We start from the raw sequence: 24906 nt of genomic DNA, 5'->3' as shown, positions 1-24906 counted from the left end.
AAAAGGGTGGCGTTTAGTTATGAACTTGATTTTTTTTTTACAGTTTTAGCAAGATAAAGTGTAACTTCACAATCAGAGAAGTTTTTTTTTGCTTGCATTGTATTACTAAGTGCTTACATTATTAAATGTGTTTTATATGCTTTTATATATGTAATATAATATGAGTTAATGAGAAGTCATTATCAGAAGAATGGCTTGAAGGGGACTGATTGGTTTTTCCTTCTGAATAAATAAAGGAACCATACCCATAAAGGGAACGAATTTATTTTATTTTATTTTTATTTTTTTAAACATCACATTTCTTTAATTTAACATTAATTGGCGCATCAAATTTGACTTGACAACGTCAAAGTTGAAGTATCCCTTTGCCACACGCTTAATTGCTTTGAATTCAATATTACGTTTTTTTTTCCGGAATATTATTAATGTATCCAAAGAGGAAACGCTCTGTTTATCCAAGAGGAAACGCTCCTATCAATGGTTCCTTATCTTAGTTAGGCTTTAAATAAAATTGTGGTCATAGATTTAGGATTCAATTGTGTAGATATCTATAGATTCACAACACCAACCCCTTGGCTAGTTTGGATGTTCAAAATGCCTATACTCCCTCAAATTCCTGAATGTTCCATGAATATGAGCGATCACACCTTTAATTCTAATTCAAATTCTAATTCAAATTCAGTGGCAATAAGCACCGTTCTCGCATCTTTTACCGAGGCGCTCAACCTATCATGTCACAACGGCAAGCGGATGGCCTTACCGATGTTTATTATCTTAGTGCCATTGGAGATATTTTCTTTCTTGATCAAGGGCTCTTCACTTTTTGTCATAGATTTAACTGCTCTAATCAACCGCAACTCACCTGAATTTCCCTTTGTTGTCTCCAAGACCAAGGCTGAGATTAGACTAGGCGACCTCTTAATCTCGATACTGTCTACTATTCTAATTGCACAGTTCTCATGCATGGCTCGATCGAATTATAAGGCATCACTAGATTACTACATCAAAGGGCTACAAAAAATATGGTGCGGATCAGTGGCCGCCTTGTCTTGTGCCAAGCTCTTCTACATGTTGCCAGTATTGATAATAACCTTTCTTGAGAGAAATACAAGAGCTGTACAGTTTCTTCAAAGAGATAAAATGCTGGTCTTTGTGCTATTACTGAAGGTTGCATGGATGATATTGCTAACCCTAGTTGAGCAATGGAGCCTTGTTATTGTATTAGTTGAAGGAGGCAATGGCTTTTCAGCTATTGCAAAGGCATTAGCGTTTGTGGGGAAGAGAAAGAGGAAGGTCTTTTTCTTAATGGGGGGTATTACGGTCATAAAATTTATGGCATGGATGTTGCTTGATTTTGTTATTAGTGATAATTTGAAGGTGGGGAAAGTAGGTCTGTTCAGACTTGACAGCATTGCTGACAATACATTTTGCTATTTTGTTAGGTTCTACACCTACCTTTTGTACATGGTATTCTACGAGGAGGAGAAATGAGGTATAGAGATTGCAAATACATTGTTTCATTTTTTTTTTTTTAATGAAATAACTTCTTTTTATGTTATTATTATTTTGCTCTTTTGAGAGAACCATCTTATGTGTTAAAGCTTGTTTGCTCAGCAAATTCCTACTGTATACTTTGAAAAAAAAAAAAAAAATACACTACGGGCTTGTTCGGCCGTCTAAAGGGAACGAGAGTGAAAATTTTTGAATGAACAAAATACTGTGCGTATGAACTGATTTTCACGAAGTTTGAGTAAATTTGTTTTTCCCACGCGCACAGTAAACGACCGAGCAGGCCCTACTGGTTTGGATTTACTCTCACACCTTTTTCCTAATATCTATTGATTAATAAAAAAAATACTTTTTCATTTGAATTTCCTTTTAACTATGTTGAATTGGAGACCTTTTCAATCCATTTATGAATCAAAATGATATATCAAGTTTTGTAATAATTGACCGTTTATTTGAGATGATGGAGACCAATTCTTCCGATTTTTTTATTTATATCCAAAAAATAAATTAAATTTAAAAAAATAACCGAACCAGCTGTGGAATTTGAAATCTACCCAAACCGGTTAACCGTTAACCGGACCAAATTTCCGGTTAACGGTTAACCGGACCCTTTAAAAGAGTCCGGTTAACCGTTAACCGGAAATTTGGTTTGGGTCCGGTTAATGGTTAACCGGATTCGTTGGTGCGGTTAACCGTTAACCGAACCCGGTTTTTTTTTTTTTTTTTTTTTTTTACTTTTTTTTAAAACAGAAAATTTAATTTTTTTTTATTTTTCTATTGAAAATATACATGAAAATTCGTATTTAGATTTATCAAATTTACACCAAAAAATTTTGTAAATCAAATATGAAATTTAAAATTATAGAAAAATACACATACACATATACATATACATAAATAATATACGGTTCCCGATTTTTTTTTTTTTTTACTTTTTTTTAAAACAGAAAATTTTAAATTTCTTTGATTTTTCTATTGAAAATATACATGAAAATTCGTATTTAGATTTATCAAATTTACACCAAAAAAATTTGTAAATCAAATATGAAATTTAAAATTATAGAAAAATACACATACACATACACATACACATACACATATACATATACATATACATAAATAATATACGTTTACAAAATTTTTTTTTTTTTTTACTTTTTTTTAAAACAGAAAATTTTAAATTTTTTTATTTTTCTATTGAAAATATACATGAAAATTCGTATTTAGATTTATCAAATTTACACCAAAAAAATTTGTAAATCAAATATGAAATTTAAAATTATAGAAAAATACACATACACATACACATACACATACACAAAGACATATACATATACATATACATATACATATACATATACATATACATATACATATACATATTATTTTAAATTTCATATATAATTTAAATTTTTCTATAATTTTAAATTTCATATTTGATTTACAAATTTTTTTGGTGTAAATTTGATAAATCTAAATACGAATTTTCATGTATATTTTCAATAGAAAAACAAAAAAATTTAAAATTTTCTGTTTTAAAAAAAAGTAAAAAAAAAAAAAAAAAACCGGGTTCGGTTAACGGTTAACCGAACCAATGAATCCGGTTAACCATTAACCGGACCCAAACCAAATTTCTGGTTAACCGTTAACCGGAAATTTGGTCCGGTTAACCGTTAACCGGAAATTTGGTCCGGTTAACCGTTAACCGGTTTGGGTAGATTTCAAATTCCACAGCCGGTTCGGTTATTTTTTAAAATTTAATTTATCTTTTGGATATAAATAAAAAAATCGGCCAATTCTTTCTCATTCAAATAAGAAATAAATTTCTTCCAGCAAATTCTTTGATCGGAATGGTTAAAAGAAAGATAAATTGTTTTATATAAATATGATTTGGTGAGAAATTTTAACCCACTTGAAATTACACGAGTTAGGATGGCATTTGGAAAGAACTAAATGTTTTCAAATAAATTTGCTATTTTATTCCTACTTTTTCTTTCGTGTTCCCAAAAAAAAAAAAAAATGGACGAATAAGAATGGATAGAGTTGTCTTTGATAACAAATAAAATTTTCTTTATCAACTTATCTATTTAATTAAAAAAGTCACTTCAATATAAATTATTCTAAACTCGTCAATTGAAATCAATTGAAATATTATAAAAGTTGGTTTGAATCATGAAGTTTATTATTTAGTAGTGTTTTAAAATATGACTGTATGTAGAGGCAGATTTACATTAGAGATATGGAGGTCAATTGATTCTCATTTAAAAAAAAATGTGTTTATGTATAATTTTCTATATAATTTAAAGTAAAATATTATAATTATGTATAATTGATCTTCATTCTCCGAAGAAAATTTTTATATAATTAATCCTCATATCTTATATGTATTTTACCCAAGGTTCTAAATAGCGATTATAGCGGCATAGCGGGGAGACAAAAAAAAAAAGCTATTGCGAATAGCGTAGCTATAGCGGAAGCTATCACACATAGCGATTTTCCATTTTCAAACTTTATATTCTATATTTCTACTAATTATCAACATAATCAATATTAGAGAATTGATGTAACAACTAAATGACAACTAATCTAAGTCTATACTTTTTATCAATTACGCAAATAAGAATGAAAAAAAATCTAAAAAGTAACATTATTTAATAGTTTATACTTCATGGTATTACATATTATAATAGACAAAAAGCAATTAATTTTATAAGGTAAATGAAGTCAATATACATATTTAAACATTTTATAATTATAATAATAATCAAAATCAGCTTTCAATTGAAACAAACGATAATAATTTTACAAACGAATACTATAAAAAGAATAATCAAAATGAATAATTAGTATTTGAATATTTCTCGATATAGAATGAAAGAATAAATCACAAATAAAAATAGAAGCATATAGTTTGGTTTAGTATACTTATCGTAGAAGACCATGTAGCATTAGAAATAAGAATAGAAGTACAGAAGTCCATATAAATTGCAAAAAAAAAACCAAGTAGCATAGCGGTAGCTATAGCGGGTCTCATATAGCGGTAATAGCGGTCAGCTATTATAGCTATAACGGTCGTAGCTGAGTTAGCGCAATTTTATCTCATAGCTTAGCGTTTATGGTCCGGAAAAGCTATAGCGTAGCTATAGCACCGCTATAGCTAGCTATTTAGAAGCCTGATTTTACCTCTACAGTTTAAAAATTTGACTCCGCTCCTAATAGTATGGGTCACATGTGCAACCGGATATACTTATGAAATACGAACCGCATAAGATGTAAAGTATATTAAAAAAATACTTCTATTTTTGAGGTATTGACTATTTGACGGTTGCAATTTCCCTAGCTTTTCCACTTTTATATCTTTACTTGACGAAATAGAAGCGATTCTACTGCGATATTTAAAAAATTAAAAAAAAATCTACTGCGATAGATTTGGGTAATGGAATTGGCAGCATAATTCTTATAATTAGCATTTTTAAAACAAGATATAAAGAAAGTTCATGATTTTTCTTTTCTCACTTCGAGAGTGTAATTTTGTAAGAAATTAGAGATCTTAAATTATTGAGATAGTCACTTTTTATCTTCTTTTTTTATTAAAAATATTTGCAGAAGTTACAAAGTCGTGAGGATAATTGAACTCTTGACTTTTGAGTAACCGATAGTTCTAACACTTTTTTTTCTAACCGTGTTGCCTCTTCTTTCTCACCACATCTTATCTGTTACACTGTTTATATTTAAAGAACTTAAATAAGAGTTTATTTAGAGGCAATTTAACAATCACGATCACATAAAAACCTAGATTAATTCAGATATAATTAGCTTATTCTCCCCTAATCAGTCTTTATATAAAAAAAAGAGCTTATATTTCAGAATTTCCACACCTAATTTTTTGGGGAATTTCATGTATACCCCTAAAAAAGATCAAAATTACAGATTTTCTCCTCTAAATTTTAAAATTACGTCCCCTAAACTTCAAAAACTCAGAATTTCCACACACCTAATTTTTGGGAGAATTTCATGTATACCCTTCAAAAACATCAAAATTACGAATTTTTCCCTCTAAACTTTAAAATCACATCCTCTAAACTTAAAAAACTCACAAAATTTACCTATTTTATTGTCTTTTATAATAAAACACATTCTAAATTTTATTGTCTTTGAGCGAGATAGCGAGTAGGAGTGAGGAGGGAGAAGAGGAAGGGAGCGATTGAAATTCGAAAAAAATATGAAGCCACTTGACAGAAACAGAGACACGGAGGAAATCGGTGAGTCTTTAACCCATTTTATTGTCCTTTACATGAAATTCCCCCAATTTTTCATTTCTGGTTTTTCGAGAGCTTGATTATTTTTCAGAAAAATATTGAGTTTTAATATGTTGCTAACTGTTGGTTATCTAATGGAGCGTTTACGAAACAAGATCTAAAAAAGGAATCTGAAAATCAAAATATTGGACATGATGACGCCCGCAACACTCCCCACGTGCCTACGGGCTTCCAATAAAAAATAAATAAAAAAAACGCTCTCCCCACCGTTCGTTCCTCAGATCCAGACCGTCGAATTTCCATTCTCGTTCCTAACATTACGTAGTGAGCCTGGTCTATTCATCTCGGGATGTTTATAATGAGTCACTGACTGATGGGTTCGGTCTCACCAAAAGAGCGAGTGGGACCAAATTTAGGTGACTTGGTCCATGATACACCGATTCCCTCCGTGTCTGTCTCTGTCAAGTGGCTTGATTCCGCATCGTCTGCATTAACAGAAAAAAAACATTTTTTTGTACATATTGACCGTCCGATTGTAAATGGAGCCTATCCGTTCCCTGTCTAAAATATAGGAGTCTTTAATATTAGTGTAGATCTAATTCTCACGAATTTTAAAGCTGATGGGACGGTACATATGCATTAACTTAAAAGATTCCTTTTTGAGTTAATGCAGAGGATACGAATTCCAAGTGACTTCATCTTTTCAAATTTTTTTTTTTTTTTTGAAAGTATTCATCTTTTTCAAATTTCAATCGCTCCTTTCCTCTCCTCCCTCCTCACTCCTACTCGCTCTCTCGCTCAAACGGCCAAAACCCTATCCGTAGTATACGCTTCTCTAGATCTCGCCTCGCCATGGGAGGATCTCACAGCCGCGATGGCCCCGATCTCTCCGATTCTGATCAGTACACAGACGAGGAGGAAGAGGATGAACAGTCTCAGTCAGAGGAAGAAAATGCAACTCCAAATCGAAATCCTAAACCCAGCCCTGGTGTCTCAACGCCTCAAGCCCTGGATTCTCTCGACCGTAAGCTTAAGTCGCTCCACCTTAAGTACTCCAATCCTATCTCTTCCCCCAATCCTAATTCGCCAAACCCTAACCCTAGTTCTCTAAACGCTGTGAAACTCTACCTTCACGTTGGTGGGAGCGCTCCCTCTGCCCGGTGGGTCCCCTCTGAGAAGTTTACCACATTCTCCTTCAGCCGTCGTGGCTCGTCAGAAGAGGATGACTCCGACTCGTCGCCAAATCCTAATGCACCATGGTGCTTGGTTGTTGGGACAAAAATCCGAACTCCACTTGGACCTGCTATGCAGTTGAAGTCCTTCCCTGATCAGAAACGGGTTGATTTTGTAGCAGATGGGGTTTGGGCCATCAGATTTCTACACCCTGAAGGTTATACATTTTTCTTTAAACAGTACCAAGATTGCTTGTTTGAGAACACATATGGGGTGGAAGCGACTCATGAAAACAGGGTCAAGGTTTATGGAAAGGAGTTCATAGGCTGGGCCCAGCCTGACGCAGCTGATGACTCTATTTGGGAGGATGCAAAGGAGAGTTTTGGGCCCAATAATGTCAAGAGGACCCCACACTCTGCGTTAAAGATAGATAGTCGTGAGCTACTGGAAGAATTTGAAGAAGAGGCTGCAGCTGAATTGGGTATACAGTCGCTTGCACTAGGTGCGCTGGATAACAGCTTTTTGGTTGGTAAGTCTGGTATCCAAGTGGTTAAAAATTTCTCACATGGAGTGCATGGTAAGGGTGTGGCTGTTAAGTTCTCAGGTCCTAGTTCATCGACCCAAAACTTCTTTTCAACTCCCAAAAAGGCACTTCTCATGCGTGCCGAGACTAATATGTTGCTCATGAGCCCAGCCAATGAGGGGAAACCACATACAACTGGTGTCAACCAAATTGACATAGAGTCTGGCAAGGTGGTAACCAATTGGAAGTTTGAAAAAGATGGGGCTGACATTACTATGAGAGACATAACCAATGACAGTAAAGGTGCACAGCTTGACCCATCAGAATCAACCTTTTTGGGTCTGGATGATAATAGGTTGTGCAGGTGGGACATGAGGGACCGACATGGAATTGTGCAAAATTTGGCAAATTCTGTCGATGGCGCGCCAGTTTTGAACTGGACACAAGGTCACCAATTTTCAAGAGGTACAAACTTCCAATGCTTCGCCTCAACTGGGGACGGCTCAATTGTAGTTGGATCCATAGATGGTAAAATCAGGTAAGAACTTAACCCAATAGGAAAGGTACAGCATTTTATAAATAAAGAAACTAGCTAAAAGACCGCAAACAAAGACATCAATGGAAAGCTTTGCACAGAAGTTCCTCATTACATATTGATATATTGGAGAGGCATGTTAGACATTCCTCCTTTTGTAAGGGTGATACTTTGAAATTTGATTGGGGGTACATACAAAATTATTCTTTTTTAACTGAATTATTTCATCATGAACCTAAAAACTAACATATGGTAATTTGGTGGCTTAAAACTTGATTTAGTAGTAGTTCTTTTTTTCAGGAGAATAATGTAGTAGTTCTTTTTTTCAGGCAATCTCCTAACTGGAAAAAAATTAATTATAAATGTTCATTTTAATTTTGTATACTGGTCACACAGGTTGTATTCCAAAAGCTCTATGAGAATGGCCAAAACAGCATTTCCTGGTCTCGGCTCACCTATTACACATGTTGATGTGACTTATGATGGGAAATGGATCCTCGGTACCACAGATACGTACCTTGTCTTGATCTGCACAACTTTTATAGACAAGGATGGAAACGAGAAAACAGGGTTTGGCGGAAGAATGGGGAATAGAATAGCAGCACCAAGGCTCTTGAAGCTTACTCCTCTTGATTCACACCTGGCTGGAGTGAACAATAAATTCCGTGGTGGTCAATTTTCATGGGTAGGTGTTCTTTTATTTTAATCAATTTTGGCTCATTTATTTTTTCTTTCTACTTTTTCCTTATGATATATATATACATAGAGTGTGGCTAATTTGCTACCGGAAGCACTTCGACCGAGGTGCTTCCGGGGCTATATTAGCATATGTGATGTTCAAACAACAAATTCAAACCATTAGATGTTTAATCTATATTAAAATCTACTTGGAGACCAAATTTTATATTTTTTGGAATTTTTTTACTATTTATTAAGATGGTTTGAAAGTCGCTGTTTTTTACGGTGCAGAATTTTAATAATAACAGCGATTTTCAAACCATCTTAATAAATAATAAAAAAATTCCAAAAAATTTAAAATTTGGTCTCCAAGTAGATTTTAATATAGATTAAACATCTAACGGTTTGGATTTGTTGTTTGAACATCACATATGCTAATATAGCTCCGGAAGCACCTCGGTCGAAGTGCTTCCGGTAGCAAATTAGCCACACTCTATATATATATATATATATATATATTTTGAAAACTTAATGTTTCATTTTATTACCTGTCCTTGAACTCCAATTTCTGTGAATTTTCCATTAATCCATTCCCCATCTCCGGTACCACAGAATATTCTTTTGTTTATGGTACCATCTATCTATCCTATTTTGATGCCTGGTCAGCATGATACGTGCATGTACCTGGTTTGGTTAATCTTGACGATCTTATTTATGGTTTTTCTATGGCAAATTTTTTTCCCACACTGGTACCGAGTGATATTGGCATGATGCTGGAAACTACTACATAAAAAGTTTCCTCATTGGGTCTGTAAATTAATTGCACATGTGCACTTAGTGGTTGTCAGCTATGCAACAAAATAGCCAAACATGCTGAGAATAATAAGAAAAGGAAACAGTGTATTGCTTTCCAATTTTTTGTACCAATTAATTAGTTTGTCAATTTACTCGTGTTGGGTTTATTTATTTGTAAAAGTTCTATGCAAACTTTTCACCCATTCAGTCGCTTTTATATTTACTTCATTTCATATATCAAACAGGTGACAGAAAATGGGAAGGAGGAGAGGCACTTGGTAGCGACAGTTGGCAAATTCAGCGTAATTTGGAACTTCGAGCAAGTGAAGAAGAGCAACCATGAGTGCTATCTAAACCAAGAAGGTTTAAAGAGCTGCTATTGCTATAAGATCATACCGAAAGAGGAGTCAATTGTAGACAGTCGATTTATGCATGATAAATTTGCCATCTCAGAATCTCCTGAGGCACCTTTAGTTGTTGCCACTCCTGCGAAAGTTAGCTCCTTTAGCATCTCCAACCGCCGCCTTTAGCACTGTGGCTGTTAGGTTTGTTGGATGGTATGTTATTTCTTTATTTTTACTGTTTGTTGAGCTATTGATGCCGTCTTATTTGGCAATCTGTGGTGTTGGTGTATGTTGTGGGTTGGAGTTGATTTTCATGGTTTGTTTTATTTCATGTAGTTGTCGCTGTTCTGAACTGAAGAACAAAGTGTTCTTTTGTGTTAAAATACAGACGTAGAACTATAACGTGGCGATGTTATTTCGGATTTATTTTATGATTACTTATTCAAAATAGCCCTGAAATGCTAGTTGACTTTAAAATTAGCATGACGTGTTTTATTTTTTGTTTTGGGGAAAACCAGTAACAAATACAATCATTCTGTTATTCTCATTACATGGTAACTTGAGCTTCTTATGAGTTCATCTGTGTCTATCTCACTGTTCACTTCTGAACATTTTTTTATATTTTATTATATATAATAGTTTGGCGGTAATAATATTTTACTAAATATTGAGAACACGTATAATTGTTAATTTGATGATTGTGTTTGTTAATCATACTGCATTCAAAATTTGCAACCAAATAAGTGATTGTGGTATAATTAATGGTACGAGTTCCATATGTTTGGTCATTAATGTTTTAAGTTGTGGTATAATTAATGGTTAACAACATAAATTTTATTCATAATTTTAAGTTGTGGTATAATTAATGTTTTTTGTTGATCTATTATCTAATGAGTAAGGCTTAGGTGCTATGGATAGAATAAATATTTTTATGTTACGGCCTAAAAATCTATTGTATAAATTTCAAATTTTGATCTAAATAACTTAGAAAATTGGTTATATAATGAACTTGTAGAATATTAATTTTTACTATTTTTTATGATTTATGAAGGATGGCAAAAAAATAGCTTAAAAATAGAAGAAAATTGCTAATATTTTAGGTCATTTTTTGCTATCTCTTGTAAATTATAAAAAATACTAATTTTTCTTTAAAATAGTATAAATTTGAAGTTTATATAACCAATTAACTGGGCTACTTAAATCTAATTAAATTAGAAGTTCACACATATTTTTGAGACCTAACACAAAAGGCCTTGTATCCATAGCGCCTATGCCTTACTCTTAACTAATTAACTAAGTAGGAAGCCCCTGCTGATTTGATTGACCTTTTTCTGATAAGCCTCTGACCCTAGCTCTGAGTACACATTCGAAAGCACAAAGTCTAAAATTAAGCGCGATTCCTAGTTTCCATTTCTCAAGGTACGAGGAAAAGCCGAATCCAGTGAATCTCATTTGTTCCTTTCAAATTCGCTAATCCAGGGTCGACCAAAATCTGTAATAAGCTCTACAGTAATGCAAAAATCGAGCGTCTAAATGCCACTGAAGCGACAAATGGATCTGAAATTCCTGAGCCTATTTAACCTTGTAAATTTGTACCACCATTGCAGCTATTTTTTATCCTACTTTCATTTTTGCTTCTTTTTTGTGTACCAATTATCTGATTTGAACTATACCAATTTCAACGTTTAAATTACATGCCCCGTATCAATGTCAACAAGTTGCTCCTCAAAGCATCAAGAAGAGACTTCTCTTCCCCTACTTGGAAAACATTTCTCAGGTATGTTTCTCGATGAAGTACAAAACCAGCGAGTTAGAACAAGAAAAGAAAGTGCAATTCACCCTTTACAACCATCCATCTATTGGATTTCAGCTCATGATCAAGAAATCCCAGATTCCAATTTAAGCAAATTATTATTCCTCAACTTCAGTGTGACAGCAACTAGACCTCAGTTCTAGAAAAAAGGAAAAAAAAAGAAAAGGAAAATGAAATAATGCTATATGTCAAGAAAAATAATTTTACAGTGAATTGCTAGTTCCCTACCAGCAGAGACAAGTTATGTGCCAGTCAAATTTGTTACCACAATGTGCCTGTGCAAGTAAATATGCTACTGGCTTTCTATAGAGACCAGTAATATAAGAAAAGTTTAAATAAAATATTAAAGCTTTGGCTGGACATGCAAAACACAATTATCATATATAACTCACCTCAGATTTTGTACTGGCATCAATCATTACAGGATTTTCCAAGTTTTGTTTCATTCTCCTTTATTTTGCTGTTCTAAACACATAATCAAAACTGAAGGTAATTTGGGCTAGCTTGAGGGCAACTGAAGCTTACCGAGCGTGATTATTGTTTTTAATTAAAAGTAGATATATAAACAATAGTATACTAAAATTCACAAACCTAGGTTTCAGTTTGATTGATTTAGATAAAAACAAAGGCCACACACATTGTACGGACATGTACATACAATTAAAAAACAAAAAAGTTGTTTGTTCCTCAACAGAGTCATCTTTTTTCCTGATCATATGATGATTTGTTCCGAGTAAATGAAGAGAGCAAAACCCAAGAAAAGTAGACACTTCATCACGTGTCTCTCTCCGGTCTCTACCAAATAGAAACAACATGACTTTATAGTCCATCTGTTCCCCATAACAAAATGAACCAAAATATTAAACCAAAATAGGTAACTAAAACCTGCTATTTGGCTGTTGTTGAGACAGGGCGGTAATATTCAAATTTGGCCACTTATCTTATAGGGCTAAATAAACTTTTTCATCCCTCCCATTTGAGTCTTCTATTTGGCTTTCTCATTCATCTAATTTCTTCTAACAGAAACTTAGGTCTGTAAATTCACATATTTCAATTTCCTATTAATTTCTCGGGTAAATGAGTCTTAATGATATAATAATATCTTAAAATGAGGTCTAGTAGTGTCAACATGAACACTAATAAGTAATAATTAATAAATAGTAAACCAGGGTTGCAGTCCGATGCTTAACATGGTTCAATTGATGCACAGGTGCAGTATTGTATTATACTGAAAACCAGTGTTGTAAATAACGGTATGTACTTGTCGGACGGACAGGTACCACCAAGCGATTATTCGGGAATAATCGGGCATAATTGGAAATAATCGGCCGATTATTCGAGAAAATCCGTGACGGTTTGATCACCGCCAACGACTAATCGGACGATTAATCGGCCTAAACGGACGTTTTTTACAACACTGCAGAAAACTACATCATGCCAAATTGAAGGTCATGTTTAATAGTACAACGAGATTAAACGAAGATAACCGGGAACAAATTAAAGCCTACACTCCAAATAAAGAACAGAATTACTTGCACTATAAAACAGTTACCTAAGCAGTTGCTTTGTAAATTAGTATTGTTGAGTTCACTTGTCAGTATTATTTGACTTGAAGAGCAATGCAGCACTACTTACACTATACTATAGGAGCGTGATTAGTATGAAGAGGAGAAGAGCAGCGATGAAGGAATATTTGAGCGCAGCCAAAACAATGGCCAGGGAAATAAAAATGAGCTGAAACAGCGCCTGTACGGAGGCCCAGGCGAGTAGACCTGTCAATCCAACGGCTGCGATGTTCTCGGGATCTGCGCTCAGGAGATCCATCCACCGCCGCAGATCGATTAAAGGCGATTTCCGTCGATCGTCCAGTCCGCCATCACCGTTAGTACTGTCACCGTTACCGTTGCCGCCGTTGGACTGAGCTGATAGAGAGAGATTGCGTCGGGAGGTGCGAACGCAGATGGCTTGCGAGGGATAATTGAGTCTTTTCGCAATGGGAGGAGTGTAGAAGGGGGCAATGGCGGAGACTGCCACCATTGTCAGAGAGAGAGAGACAGAGACAGAGAGAGGGGGAGGGAGGGGGGGGGGGGGGGGGGGGGGGGGGGGGATTGGAGAATAAACAGAAAACACAAAAAGTGCGTTGAAGGAAAATCCGAAGGCATAAATTTCTTTTTAACCCTTCTAAAACTCCTGAATATCGAATTGATGTATAGCTCTGAAAAGGTAAATGGATGGTTCCGATTTCCGAGCAGACTTACATCAGACGGTCCATATGGAATTGAAAATTTGGAACATACAAGATTCTATTTCCTTGGTGATTGAGACATTCGTTCTTTTGTTTTTTTGTTGAGAAGATTAAAAAATATTTACCTAACCTTATCTTTACAATCTTTTTCTCTGGAAAAAAAAGTAATGAAAAAGTGAGATTAAAATGAATTAAATGATTAAATATTAAAAATTCTTATGTTTACGATGAATCTTATTTTGAAACAAACATTAAGATTGGGTCCTTCCATCAACGGCTATTAAAATAAAGAAGTAAATCAACATGTATACCAAAACACAACATCGGTTCGGTTTTTATTCTGTTTAGTTCTGTTCTATTTGTTTAAAACCGAATGAAATATTGATTTAGCTATTTTTTAGTTTTTTTTAGTTTTAACCAAACCAATCAGATGAACACCCCAAACTCTACTTCAAATATTTTATAAATTTAAAGAACAAGTTTGTACATTTTCAATATTTGAACTCAAAATCATTCTCTATCTTCGTAACTTTATAACTTGCAACATCGAGCACTATGATAGTTAAGAGTGTTCATCAGATGGATCAGTTTGATACATTTTTTAGAATATATTTAATAGTTTAGTTTGATTCGGTTTAGATATTTTAAAACTAGTTAGACCGAACTGATCTAATTTTTTTAAACCCATCGCCCATCCGAACCAAATTTTTAAACAAATTAGAAAATTACGACATAACACATATTACTTGGTTCGGTTTTAAACCGGTTAAACCAAACCAAACAAAAAATTTAAATCCGTCTTTAAAATATATTATTTTTGTAATTAATATCTTATTTTGCTTCAACCAAGAAAACCAAAGACAGTTCTTATTCTATTTCAATTCGGTTAAATTTGATTTTTTAAAACAGAATAAAAATTTGATTTACCTATTTTAATTCGATTTGATTCAACCGAACTGATGAACACTCCTAATGATTGTGAGCTTCTTTTCTAAATTGCTCACCTAAGATAAAAAAAAATTGATACATGTCAATATTTACAAATTAATTATTTGTATTTTAAAGAAAAAAATTACAAACAAATCAAACCTCACGACACAACCAATTACGGATGTGATCAGGTTGGATTTCTATTTGATTTTTTTTTTTGGAAATAAAAAACTAAAATCTCCAAAATCGCTCTGAAATTGTTTTTATTTTTATTTTTCCAAGTCTTCTACTCTACCAAACAACTTTTGGTCTCGGATAATATAGAACCACCTCCCCAGTTTAAAAAACTTCTAATCAGAAAAAACTTTACATCATAGAAAAAGCATTCGCTTTCCAATATCCTTGGATCGACGTCAGGTCTACTTTTTTTTTTTAAATCCTAAGGCCCTGTTCGGCGGTAAGAGATGAAAGGAAAAGGGAAAGGGTATGGGTAACTTTTGAACTAAATTTTATTGTTTACGTGAGAAAAAAAAATTTAATCTGAATAATTTTTTTTTTCCAGCATGAACAGTAACTTCGCTGCAGCAGCCGAACAGGGTCTAACAGAAGCTATTAGGTGGACGTCAAGTCTACTTATCAAGGAAATAAAATTGGAAATAACAATTCAATTAAAAATTAATAAGGGTATATTTGGTTGTAAAATAAAAATAGCTAGAATAGCTACATTAATAGTAATTATTGTTTGTCTTATTAGAATGGTCAAATTACAAAATTCTTATGAATAATATATTCTAATAAGACTAAAAAGTTTGAATTTAGAACCGGTCATGGAGCAAGACTAAGCGAATGGAATCATTATAGAGTAGAACTATGGTGTTTTTAAGTTCACCAAACTTTTTGGTGAACTCAAATTTAAAATCCATCGAATCGGCTTCAAATGACAAATCCGAATTGTTGAAGCCCGTTTACCTTACGAGTGATGCATCTACATGTAAAATCTTTAAATTTTGAAATTAATTTTGCATAAAGTTAAGTGGTCAAAAAATATTCAAAAAAATAAAAGCATTAAAATTAATTTATTGACCTTCTAATTTTGACCGCTTGACTTTATACTAAATTAATAAAAATGTTTAAAATTTTCACATATAGATGCATCACTTGTAAGGTGAACAAGTTTCAGCGGTTCGGATTCGTTATTTGAAGTAGATTTGATGAATTTTTGACTTGAGTTCATCAAGAAACTTGGTGAACTTAAGAACACCCTAGTTCTACTCATCATTATAATCAATATTCAGGAGTAATTTGCAACCCAAATTAAAATCATTCCTTTAGGCTTTCATAAGTGAACGAACTGGGAGACAAGATAGAAAGATCATTTTTAGTGTTATTGTTCATTTTTTTTCTTTGAGATAAATGCATCGTCCAAATATAGGTCATCTTGTAACGGAATGATTTTAAGTTAATTACAGATTCTGTGAATGCTTCAAATAATTACTTTGCACCTGACAAATCTGTAATCTGTAACATAGCAATGCCCTATATAGAATTTCTCAGGAGAAAGGTTGAACCGTTCTTATTTAGACCAATTCAAAAATCAGAAAATTCAAAAGACACAGTTTTTTATTTTAAATTGGAGTTTCTAACTCGAAACTGAATTAGCAACTCAACTCGGCTCATTAATTCGCGAGTTGAATTCAAGTTGTCATCAACTCAAACTCAACTCGGCTCATGAGCAACCCTAATTTCTACAGTTCTAGAGATAAAATAACCTTTTAAAATTTTGAAAAAATCTCTGATTGCTTAACACTTCAGAGTTGTGTCTGCAAAACAAGAGTAGGCTTATATTTTTGAGACTATAACACATCCTTGACAATTAAATAGAACAACTAAAAATTTGACGAAAAGAAAAGGGGAATGAAACAGGACAACTAAAAAAATCTTAGATCCACTGCCAGGGTTTATTCAATTAATCGTATAAAAAAAAAGGGGAAAACTAAACAGTTACATGAGTAAACTCTAGCCTATATACCAAAATGGTATATGCTGAGATGGCATAAGGAACGCATCTGAGACCCTGCAAATTTCTTAACTGTAGAAACCCAGAGGCACACCTCCACTCCTCCCTACTGTGAAGTGGTACCACACAAAAATCTATTTTCTAAAAATCAATTTTTAATTTTTAATGTTATACTCCAATATAACACCAATCTATCCTATAACTCAGAAACCCCATTTTGTTCAGCCGCTTTGAACACTGGTTGTGAGTGTACAACCCTCTGCCGCAACCCATTTTGAGTCTGTATATCCTCCTCATGAGACGACACCATTTCAAGCTTCTCATGATTAATCCCATCTTCATTCTTTTTATCAAATTCTAATGTTAAATACCCATTAGAATTGGACACTTCTCCATTCAAGTCTGAATTTGACACATCCATTCTATCAATCCCATTATCCAGTGAAGATACCTCTCCTTCCTTCAAACTCCCATTGCTCATGCTGAAACTACTGCAATCCATATCACTACCAGTAAAGCCACCCATACTGCTACTGCTATCCTCCTTAATAGAGGAGGATTCTCCATTTGAGAATGGCACACCAAGCTCAGTTTGGCCATTTCTGTTAGTCCAAACATCACCATTAGGCAAGTGCCCATTGCAGAGTCTGTTAAGGTTAGGGTTTTGGTCAATACCAGGCAAACGGGCACGTCTATTCTTCTCCAGTGGCTTCAATCGGCACGGTTTATCTAGGAAACCGCGAGAAAACATTTCCTGTGAAGGTTTTACTACAAAACCATTCACTAAGCATTGGGTTGTACTCCTGCTTGAGGTGCCATTTTCTGTTTCCTTAGGCTCGGTGCAGGAGCCAAGTTTAGGAGAAGCCGATTGTGTCGGGCTGAGGAAGAGTGTTTCTTCTCTCAGTGGGGAAGCAGGGGCAAGATCATAACTCTTGTTCTTACCAATGGTAGATACATCCAATTGTGTCTCAACAGGTCTTTTAACTCCAGTGAGAATGTCATGTTGGTGGGTCCCACCGTTCGATGAAGAGCATGTCTCATTCTCAGCATGGTCCACGAGATTCATAGGTGATGGGGGAATGGCCATTTGTAATCTTTGTTCACTAGGAGGGTCTTTTGGGGTGGTGAGAGGGCCAGCACGAGGGTTCACTCTACATTTTGAAAAAAAAAAAAAAAAAAAATTAATATTCAGAAATAAATTACAAAAAAAATTAATCAAGGTACATCTTTTGCTGCCCCTGTAAAACCTTAAAATACCATCTGCAACCTCAAAATGGCTTTAACCTCCCTGTCTGATTTTATGTAGATGGGCCACAGAAACAGTGAGGAAAGAGGAATAATTTGGGGCCTTATTTTCATGTCCTTATTTATTACTTAATGGGTATACAGCCATACAGGATATTTAGGTTCTTTGGGGTACAAATGAAAATTCAATATAAAATATGTTCCACAAAAAGGATAATACCGTGTGTACAAGAGCATATAAGCACCTTGAGCAAGCACCTCTTCTGGATCCACCACCACAACCTACAACATTACAAAAGAAACTATTCCGCAATTAATTATTTACCAAATCAAAGGGAAAAGAAACCAAAACAAAGCTAAAATAAAAGGCAAAGAAAATGAGAAACCCAAAAAAAAAAATATATATATATATATATTTTTTCAGCAAACCCTGCAAAACTTTATTACCTCAAACACCAAAAACATGCCCTTGTGCCTCTAAATAAATTACAAGGCAAAGCATTACCTACCCTATTCTAGAAACCAGACCTAGAAAGGGTTTAGGTGATATACTCCCACATGCAACCGAGGTAGATACTGAGCTTTTGCAGGAGCTTGCATTAAATATTCCCCAAAAAGTAAAACAAAAAAATAACCTTGCAATCATCAACCCGATACCACCGGCCTTGATGGTCCTTAATAAAACAAATATAGTGACCAAAGAAGGAGGCATTGAGCATGTCCAAGTGCACCACTACAGCATACAGATCATACAAGTCTCTTCCGGCCCCTATTACATCACTTGTGTATGTTGTCAGATCCAACCTCATTGGAAATGTTATTTTCTTGTTCAGCTTCCCAAACCTACCACCCTACCAATTAAAAAGAAAATAACATCCATGTTAACTAACAGAATTACAAAATGCATTTATAATACACCCTGTGATCTTGAAAAGAGCAAGCAGGCCAAATAATCCCGTATGAACCATATATCCAAACACTATAAATGTTTTTCCTCAAAAGGTCACTTTGGACATTTTAAAAAACAGGAGTTGGGATATTCTCTTTGAAAATAGAAACTGAAATTTTTCATGAAACAACACCTCAAACTGGGTAACAAGACAGACCTGGAATCTCTTCAGAGCAATGGTGAGTATATTTGGTGGCTGATGTACTGTAAGCCTTTTCTTTGCTTTCACGTAATCCTTGCATCTGATTAAATATATACCAACTAATTAATAAAGTGGAAGATAGAATACTCAGATTATAAGAACAAAAAAAAGAAGAAAATTATTACCCATCACACTTGTACTTGTTGTCGCCATCAAGCCACTCGACAGCTGTAAACTGATCCAAGCACTGCTCCAGAGATTCGGCATCTCCTTGAATCTCAACCGTCAGATCCATCATGTTATCATACCGGTTCGAAACCATCTCACACTTCTCACAAATAACCTACAATATTTACTTAACCATCACTCTCTTAGAACATCATATCATAGTACAAACACATTTATTACATTTATTAGCACAATTATTATTATCAATAATATTATCCTTGTCTTTTTACACAATTTCAAAATTGATACTGTAATATAAATGCAAAATATCCAATCTTACAGGCTCAAGTTTACCAAATAATTTATATATTTCAGTAAAAGCATTAAAGGACCTGTGATCGAAGATGCCCCCCGAAAATGTGCTGTATGATTGTAGTCTCCTGAGAGCTTAAATCTAGATTTTTCTCTCCCCCAAACACATCGAGGCAGGCCGATTGCATTTTATCAATGGCAAATCTGTAAATATTCATATTCCATCACACAATAATCCCAGATTATACCAAAAGGAATCAGGTACCACGGGATTAAACCTGAATTCTTATACTGCTACTGTGATGAACACCCAAGAAAATTATATATTTTTTAAATTTCAAAAGTGTCAATGCTACTTTTGAGTTATATATATTATTAAATTGAGGTTCTATGCATCAGAAAAATAATCTAGGTTGACATCCCAGGAAAATAAACATATAACAGAAACCAAAAACACAGAGAGATATCAATTTATAACAAAGGAAAAGGAACAAACCTCATGAATTCATGAGCATCCTCTTGCTGGCCATAGCCAAAATTTCCACCAATGTTAGGCAAGCCAGAGAGAATCCTATTTGGAGAGATAGGGTCTAAGTTTGTCCTTGCCTTTTGGACATGCACCTGTAATTCACATAAGAAGCACCACTCCTCCTTTCTCACACCTTTGATGCAATATACAAAGTAAAATGTAAATGGAGGGAAATTTGGGCTAGATGATGTCTCATATGAGATAATAAAGGGTCGATTGAAGGCCTGTCAGTAGCACAGTTGACAAGCATTTTGAGCATAATTGCATTAATTGGTGCCAGTTACTATTGTACCTTCAATTTGGGTTTATGTGCCAGTAAGGAGTCCTATTTACCAGCTGAACGCAATGTAAGCAACGATAAGCAACACTTTCCCAGGGCATTTTCAGAAAACAAATTGATGTACTAAACATGGTGCTGATACTGCTGTCACCATTTCTGTTGTCCCTTTCTTGCCTTCTTTGGTGCTTAGTTGAAGGCGCTTAGTTACAACTAAGGTAAATAGAGGTTTTTGGAGATATTTTCAGGTTGAATGTGCAATTGAGAGTTCATGGAAGCAAAATTCATTTAGATTGGAGCTCATAAATACAAATAGCACAATTATCGAGGATTGATTTAGCTTAGCTGGGATATCATTGCTATTTTTGGCACTATTAACATCTGTATGCCATTTGATAGCAGTTTCAATATTTTCTAACTAGTTGTCGTAATAAAGCAAACTTGACATTTAGTAATCACCAATTGTATGTTGGTTTAAATTGAGATTCAATTGCTCACTGAAAGCTAATCAACCAAAGGCAACCAGTATGAATATCTGATAGTGAGATGGCCAAATTTCAACCAATAAAATTAAGTCGTGACAAAGAAAAATAGACTCACATCCTCTAATATGGTTTTTAGCCAATAAGTAAGCAACAAGTGGTCGGGTAAATGTGAGGCATTGCAAAACTACATTGGCAAAGCAGCTGCAGGCAAATTACAAAATTAATTACATAAGATGCATCAGATGCCATAGATTTGAAAAAGGAGGAAACACAAAAAAAATATTATTTAAAGAACCTGTTTCCAAGGTTTACGAGGCCACAAGGGCTAACTTCACCATATTCCCAGTTAAAAAGATTCAAGAATTCATCATATGGGAAAAGAACCTGCCATGAATAAGTCAATAAAATACAAAGTTACTCATACTCTGAAGAGTGTCATTGGTTCAGCATTTATCCTGTGAAATATAACATTGGTAGTTTGGTACGACAGGGCTACCTCCTCTTCATATTTAAGGCAAAGGTAAAATGCCAACAAAGGGCAGATTTTTTCTTCTTCAATTAGAAGTTTATTACAGATGAAATATAAAGATCGATTGCAATTCACAAGAGGTGTCTATCACTGTCCTTCATGGCATCAGGAACAGACTAAGAAAGAGAGGGGAGAGAACCCAAAAAGAGAAGGCTGGGGGATTGGCAATAGTGATACCTCATTTGTAATTTTGCGAGAATGTGAAATTTCACCATTTCGAAGCGATCTCATTTGCTTGCACTTGAACTTATGATCAGTACGCCAATGCTTGGTCTGACATTGTTGTGAACTGAATTTTCAATTAAATGGAAAACCATGGTTAAGAAAACATCTAGGTTCACATGCATAAATAGATCAGTATGCTAAATGGTCTAAGCAGCATGTGAAAAATAACAGTTTAAACGTAAAATAGACATGTATACTAGTAATTTCTAGGAAAAGGTAATTGAAACAATTGAGTCTAAAGGAGTCACCTCAACTCCCTCCCAAGTCCCAACTTACATTAAATTAGAAAAGAAAATAGAGAAATTTAGATATATACCCATCATAACTTCATCAATTAGATATTTACCCATCAAAACTTTAAATTTAGTTATTTCCCCATTCAAACCCATTCAATTTATTTATATCCCCATTTAGTGATTTATTCAATTAAAAACACTAACGAATACTAATAAAAAATAAATAACATTTTTGCCCTTGTCTCTTCATTCTCTTTGCTAATAACCAGCCCTCTTCTTCTTCCCCATTACTCGTTTATTTGGTTTTTTTGAGAAAAAATAGCTTCCAAGAACCATGTGCTTCAAGATTGACAAGTGAAATCCTCAAGTATCAGCTCTTCGAGCAAGAAGGGCAAGGGTAACAATGAACATAATTGTTAATGAAAGAAGCAAAAACTGATTCAAAAATTTGGATTTTCACTTTCTTTTTTTCTTTAATTTCCTTTAAAACTCTTGTTATTCGGGGTTGAGAATTATCAGGATACTCCATCAAAGATTCATGATTGGACCAATTAAGAATTTTGGTGTGGGACCATATCCCATATTAAACCCTTTTTTTTTCTGCAGCTCAAGTTTTTCAGAGAGAAACATCCGAGCAAAGCTAAAAATGATAGCAATTCTTGTAGAACGTTAGAATCGATTTTAATGTCAGCAGGAGCTCCTCCTCAGAAGGCACATGTTGCAAGTTGCAACTATGCTTTATACAAAATCCTACGAACATTTTCTTAGAAGTCCGTTTTTTGCACACAACAAAAAAAAACCCAAGGAAACGAGTAATGGGGAGGACGAGTTATACCAAAGAGAATGAAGAGACAAGGGCAAACAAGTAATTTTATTTTTTTATTAGTATTAATTAGTGCTTTTAATTGATTAAATCACTCAATGGGCATATAAATAAAATGAATGGATTTGAATGGGGAAATAGCTAAATTTAAAGTTTTGATGGGTAAATATCTAATTGATGAAGTTATGATGGGTATATATCTAAATTTCTCAAGAAAATAATACAAAGTGTCCTTTCCTGTCTCCCTCCCTCCCTCTTTTACTGTTCTTTCCCAATGTTAAGGACACAACAATAGTACTTAATTTACAGTTTCCGCATTTTGAAATAATACTCTGGTTTATTGGATATTACAGTCTTCAGTTTTGTATGTTTCTCTTTCAAATCACTTATCATTGCAAAGGCAGGCAAAATTAAGAGCAATTTTACAAAAAGAACCAAGCTTAGCCCCAATTGTTAAGAAAAACACCGCAAACAAGTCCAGAATTACATACCAGTACCGCACCCTCTTGCAGCCGGAGCACTTTTTTGAGCCAGAATGGCCGCATGTGACGCAAACTTCTTCTTCGATCTCTGAGACGTGGGCCCCACCTTCTCCGTCTGTTCCGATCGACATGGCCCTACTAAAGCCCGTGTCGACCAAGAAGTGTTGTGACGCGAGTTTCCTAACACCAAAGAAAAGCACTAAAGCGATTAGGATCAGAACGACGGCGATTTTAAAATACGGCGACGATGTGGGGTCCACCGCTTGCATCTAATTGACTGAGATGGCGATGGAGATCCGGTTTGCTCGTTTCATGGGTTGTATTCGAGAGGAAAACCCTAGAAAGAAAGAACGAGAGACGCGGAGATGAGAGAGAGAGAGAGAGGGTTCTGAGCAATTCCAATTCTGGTGCTTTTTTTAGTTCCTCTTTAATTTTTTTAGGCTACTTTACAGTTTCTTTCTGGAGAAGAATGGTGAAGAAGAGAAAAGTACAGAAAATAAGATACCTGGACGTAGTCTATTCCGTTCAGAAGGATACTCTCACCGACTATGGGTCCCACGACTAATCGGAATACTCCTCGGACGGTCGGACCAGAGAGAGATGAAGAGATTCTTGCTATAAACCAGGTCTTCAGGTCTTAAATAGCATAAAAACATGTAAAATAGACATAGGGTATTATTGGAATTTTTATTTTAGGAAAATAAAAAGATATATTTATACGATATTTTCAGAAATAATTCTAAAAAAAGATATTAAATTTAGTAAATTATTTAAACATCAAACTGTTTCTAATAGAAACTCTGCATTGTATGAATGACAAGTGTTGATTTGTTGTGTGTAGATAAATTTAGTTCAACTAATTTCCGCATTGTCCGTGTATATCAAAATAAATAAAACACAATACGGAGTCAGACTTATTTATAGTTACTATTAAGAAAAGCAAAAGAAATATTTAATTTGTTTGGACCAAATTTATGCAAACTACTGCACTAAAAATGAATATAATACATGCATATTTAACTCCTAGCACAGTATCTCAATTAAGCCATTACAAGAACGGTCTCTATCTCTAAATAAAAAATACAGACATCCAATCATCATAACACTAATTATAAGGATAGGGAATATATTGCAAACTAGGATTCAAATAAAATAATCTAATCTAATATAGGAGCAATATTTTAAGACTTAAAACAAGCACAACACAACCACTTTGTGCTTTTTAATGAGTACAGCTCTAAAAATCTATTGAATTGATTTTAAACGACGAATTCAAATTATTGAAATCGATTCATTTCATGAGTGATACACATACATACAAAAAAAATTTAAGATTTTCAAATTTATCTAATATAAAGTCAAACAATTAAAATTAAAATTTTAAAAGCTTTTCTAATATATGTATTTTTCATCCATTTTTTTTTTACCCATTTAATACTAGATCAAATAAAAAATATACAAATACTACTCGCACGAATTCACATTCTCTTCAATAGGCACGAATCTCAAAGTCCAATACCGGTTGAGATTCAATCTCAAAGTCCGAATCCAAAATCAGTTTAGATTTAATCTCACACCGTAAAGTGAGGGTAACCTGAGTAGGGCTGTCAAAAAAACTCACGGCTCGTGGCTCGCCTCTAGCTCGCTCGCTAACAGCTCGCTCGGTAGTGGACCGAGCTGTTA

At 34.2% G+C, this 24906-nt stretch overlaps 3 protein-coding genes across 4 annotated transcripts; 1 reads left to right on the top strand and 2 right to left on the bottom strand.

Annotated features, from left to right (window-relative positions):
* The first annotated feature begins 6452 nt into the window (after window positions 1–6452).
* Window positions 6453–10215, top strand: LOC144557832 (protein CYPRO4-like). The gene is made up of 3 exons (XM_078306445.1): window positions 6453–8002; window positions 8396–8684; window positions 9718–10215. Exons 1-3 carry the CDS (start codon window positions 6621–6623, stop codon window positions 10000–10002), a joined length of 1956 nt encoding a protein of 651 aa, XP_078162571.1. The 5' UTR covers window positions 6453–6620; the 3' UTR covers window positions 10003–10215.
* A 3055-nt stretch (window positions 10216–13270) lies between these two features.
* Window positions 13271–13666, bottom strand: LOC144558559 (uncharacterized). Its single transcript, XM_078307403.1, has one exon. The coding sequence runs from the start codon at window positions 13664–13666 to the stop codon at window positions 13271–13273; it is 396 nt and encodes a 131-aa protein (XP_078163529.1).
* A 3053-nt stretch (window positions 13667–16719) lies between these two features.
* Window positions 16720–23684, bottom strand: LOC144557895 (ubiquitin carboxyl-terminal hydrolase 18-like). Of its 2 annotated transcripts, XM_078306536.1 has the most exons (11): window positions 23233–23684; window positions 21635–21746; window positions 21224–21312; window positions 21044–21129; window positions 20134–20299; window positions 19718–19841; window positions 19343–19500; window positions 19173–19257; window positions 18702–18917; window positions 18287–18348; window positions 16720–17972 (listed from the first exon to the last, which is right to left on the bottom strand). In XM_078306536.1, the coding sequence occupies exons 1-11, from the start codon at window positions 23490–23492 to the stop codon at window positions 17018–17020; spliced, it is 2313 nt and encodes a 770-aa protein (XP_078162662.1). In that variant the 5' UTR covers window positions 23493–23684; the 3' UTR covers window positions 16720–17017. The 2 variants fall into 2 exon arrangements, with proteins under 2 accessions (XP_078162662.1, XP_078162663.1); XM_078306537.1 differs by lacking the exon at window positions 23233–23684 and having other exon boundaries at window positions 21670–21744.
* Between the last annotated feature and the right edge of the window lie 1222 nt (window positions 23685–24906).

Source organism: Carex rostrata, chromosome 8 (assembly GCF_964058835.1).
Source record: "Carex rostrata chromosome 8, lpCarRost1.2, whole genome shotgun sequence".
In the NCBI taxonomy this organism is placed as follows: domain Eukaryota; kingdom Viridiplantae; phylum Streptophyta; class Magnoliopsida; order Poales; family Cyperaceae; genus Carex; species Carex rostrata.
The sequence above is the reverse complement of the archived record's forward strand: the minus strand, read 5'-3'. Positions and strand labels throughout refer to the sequence as shown.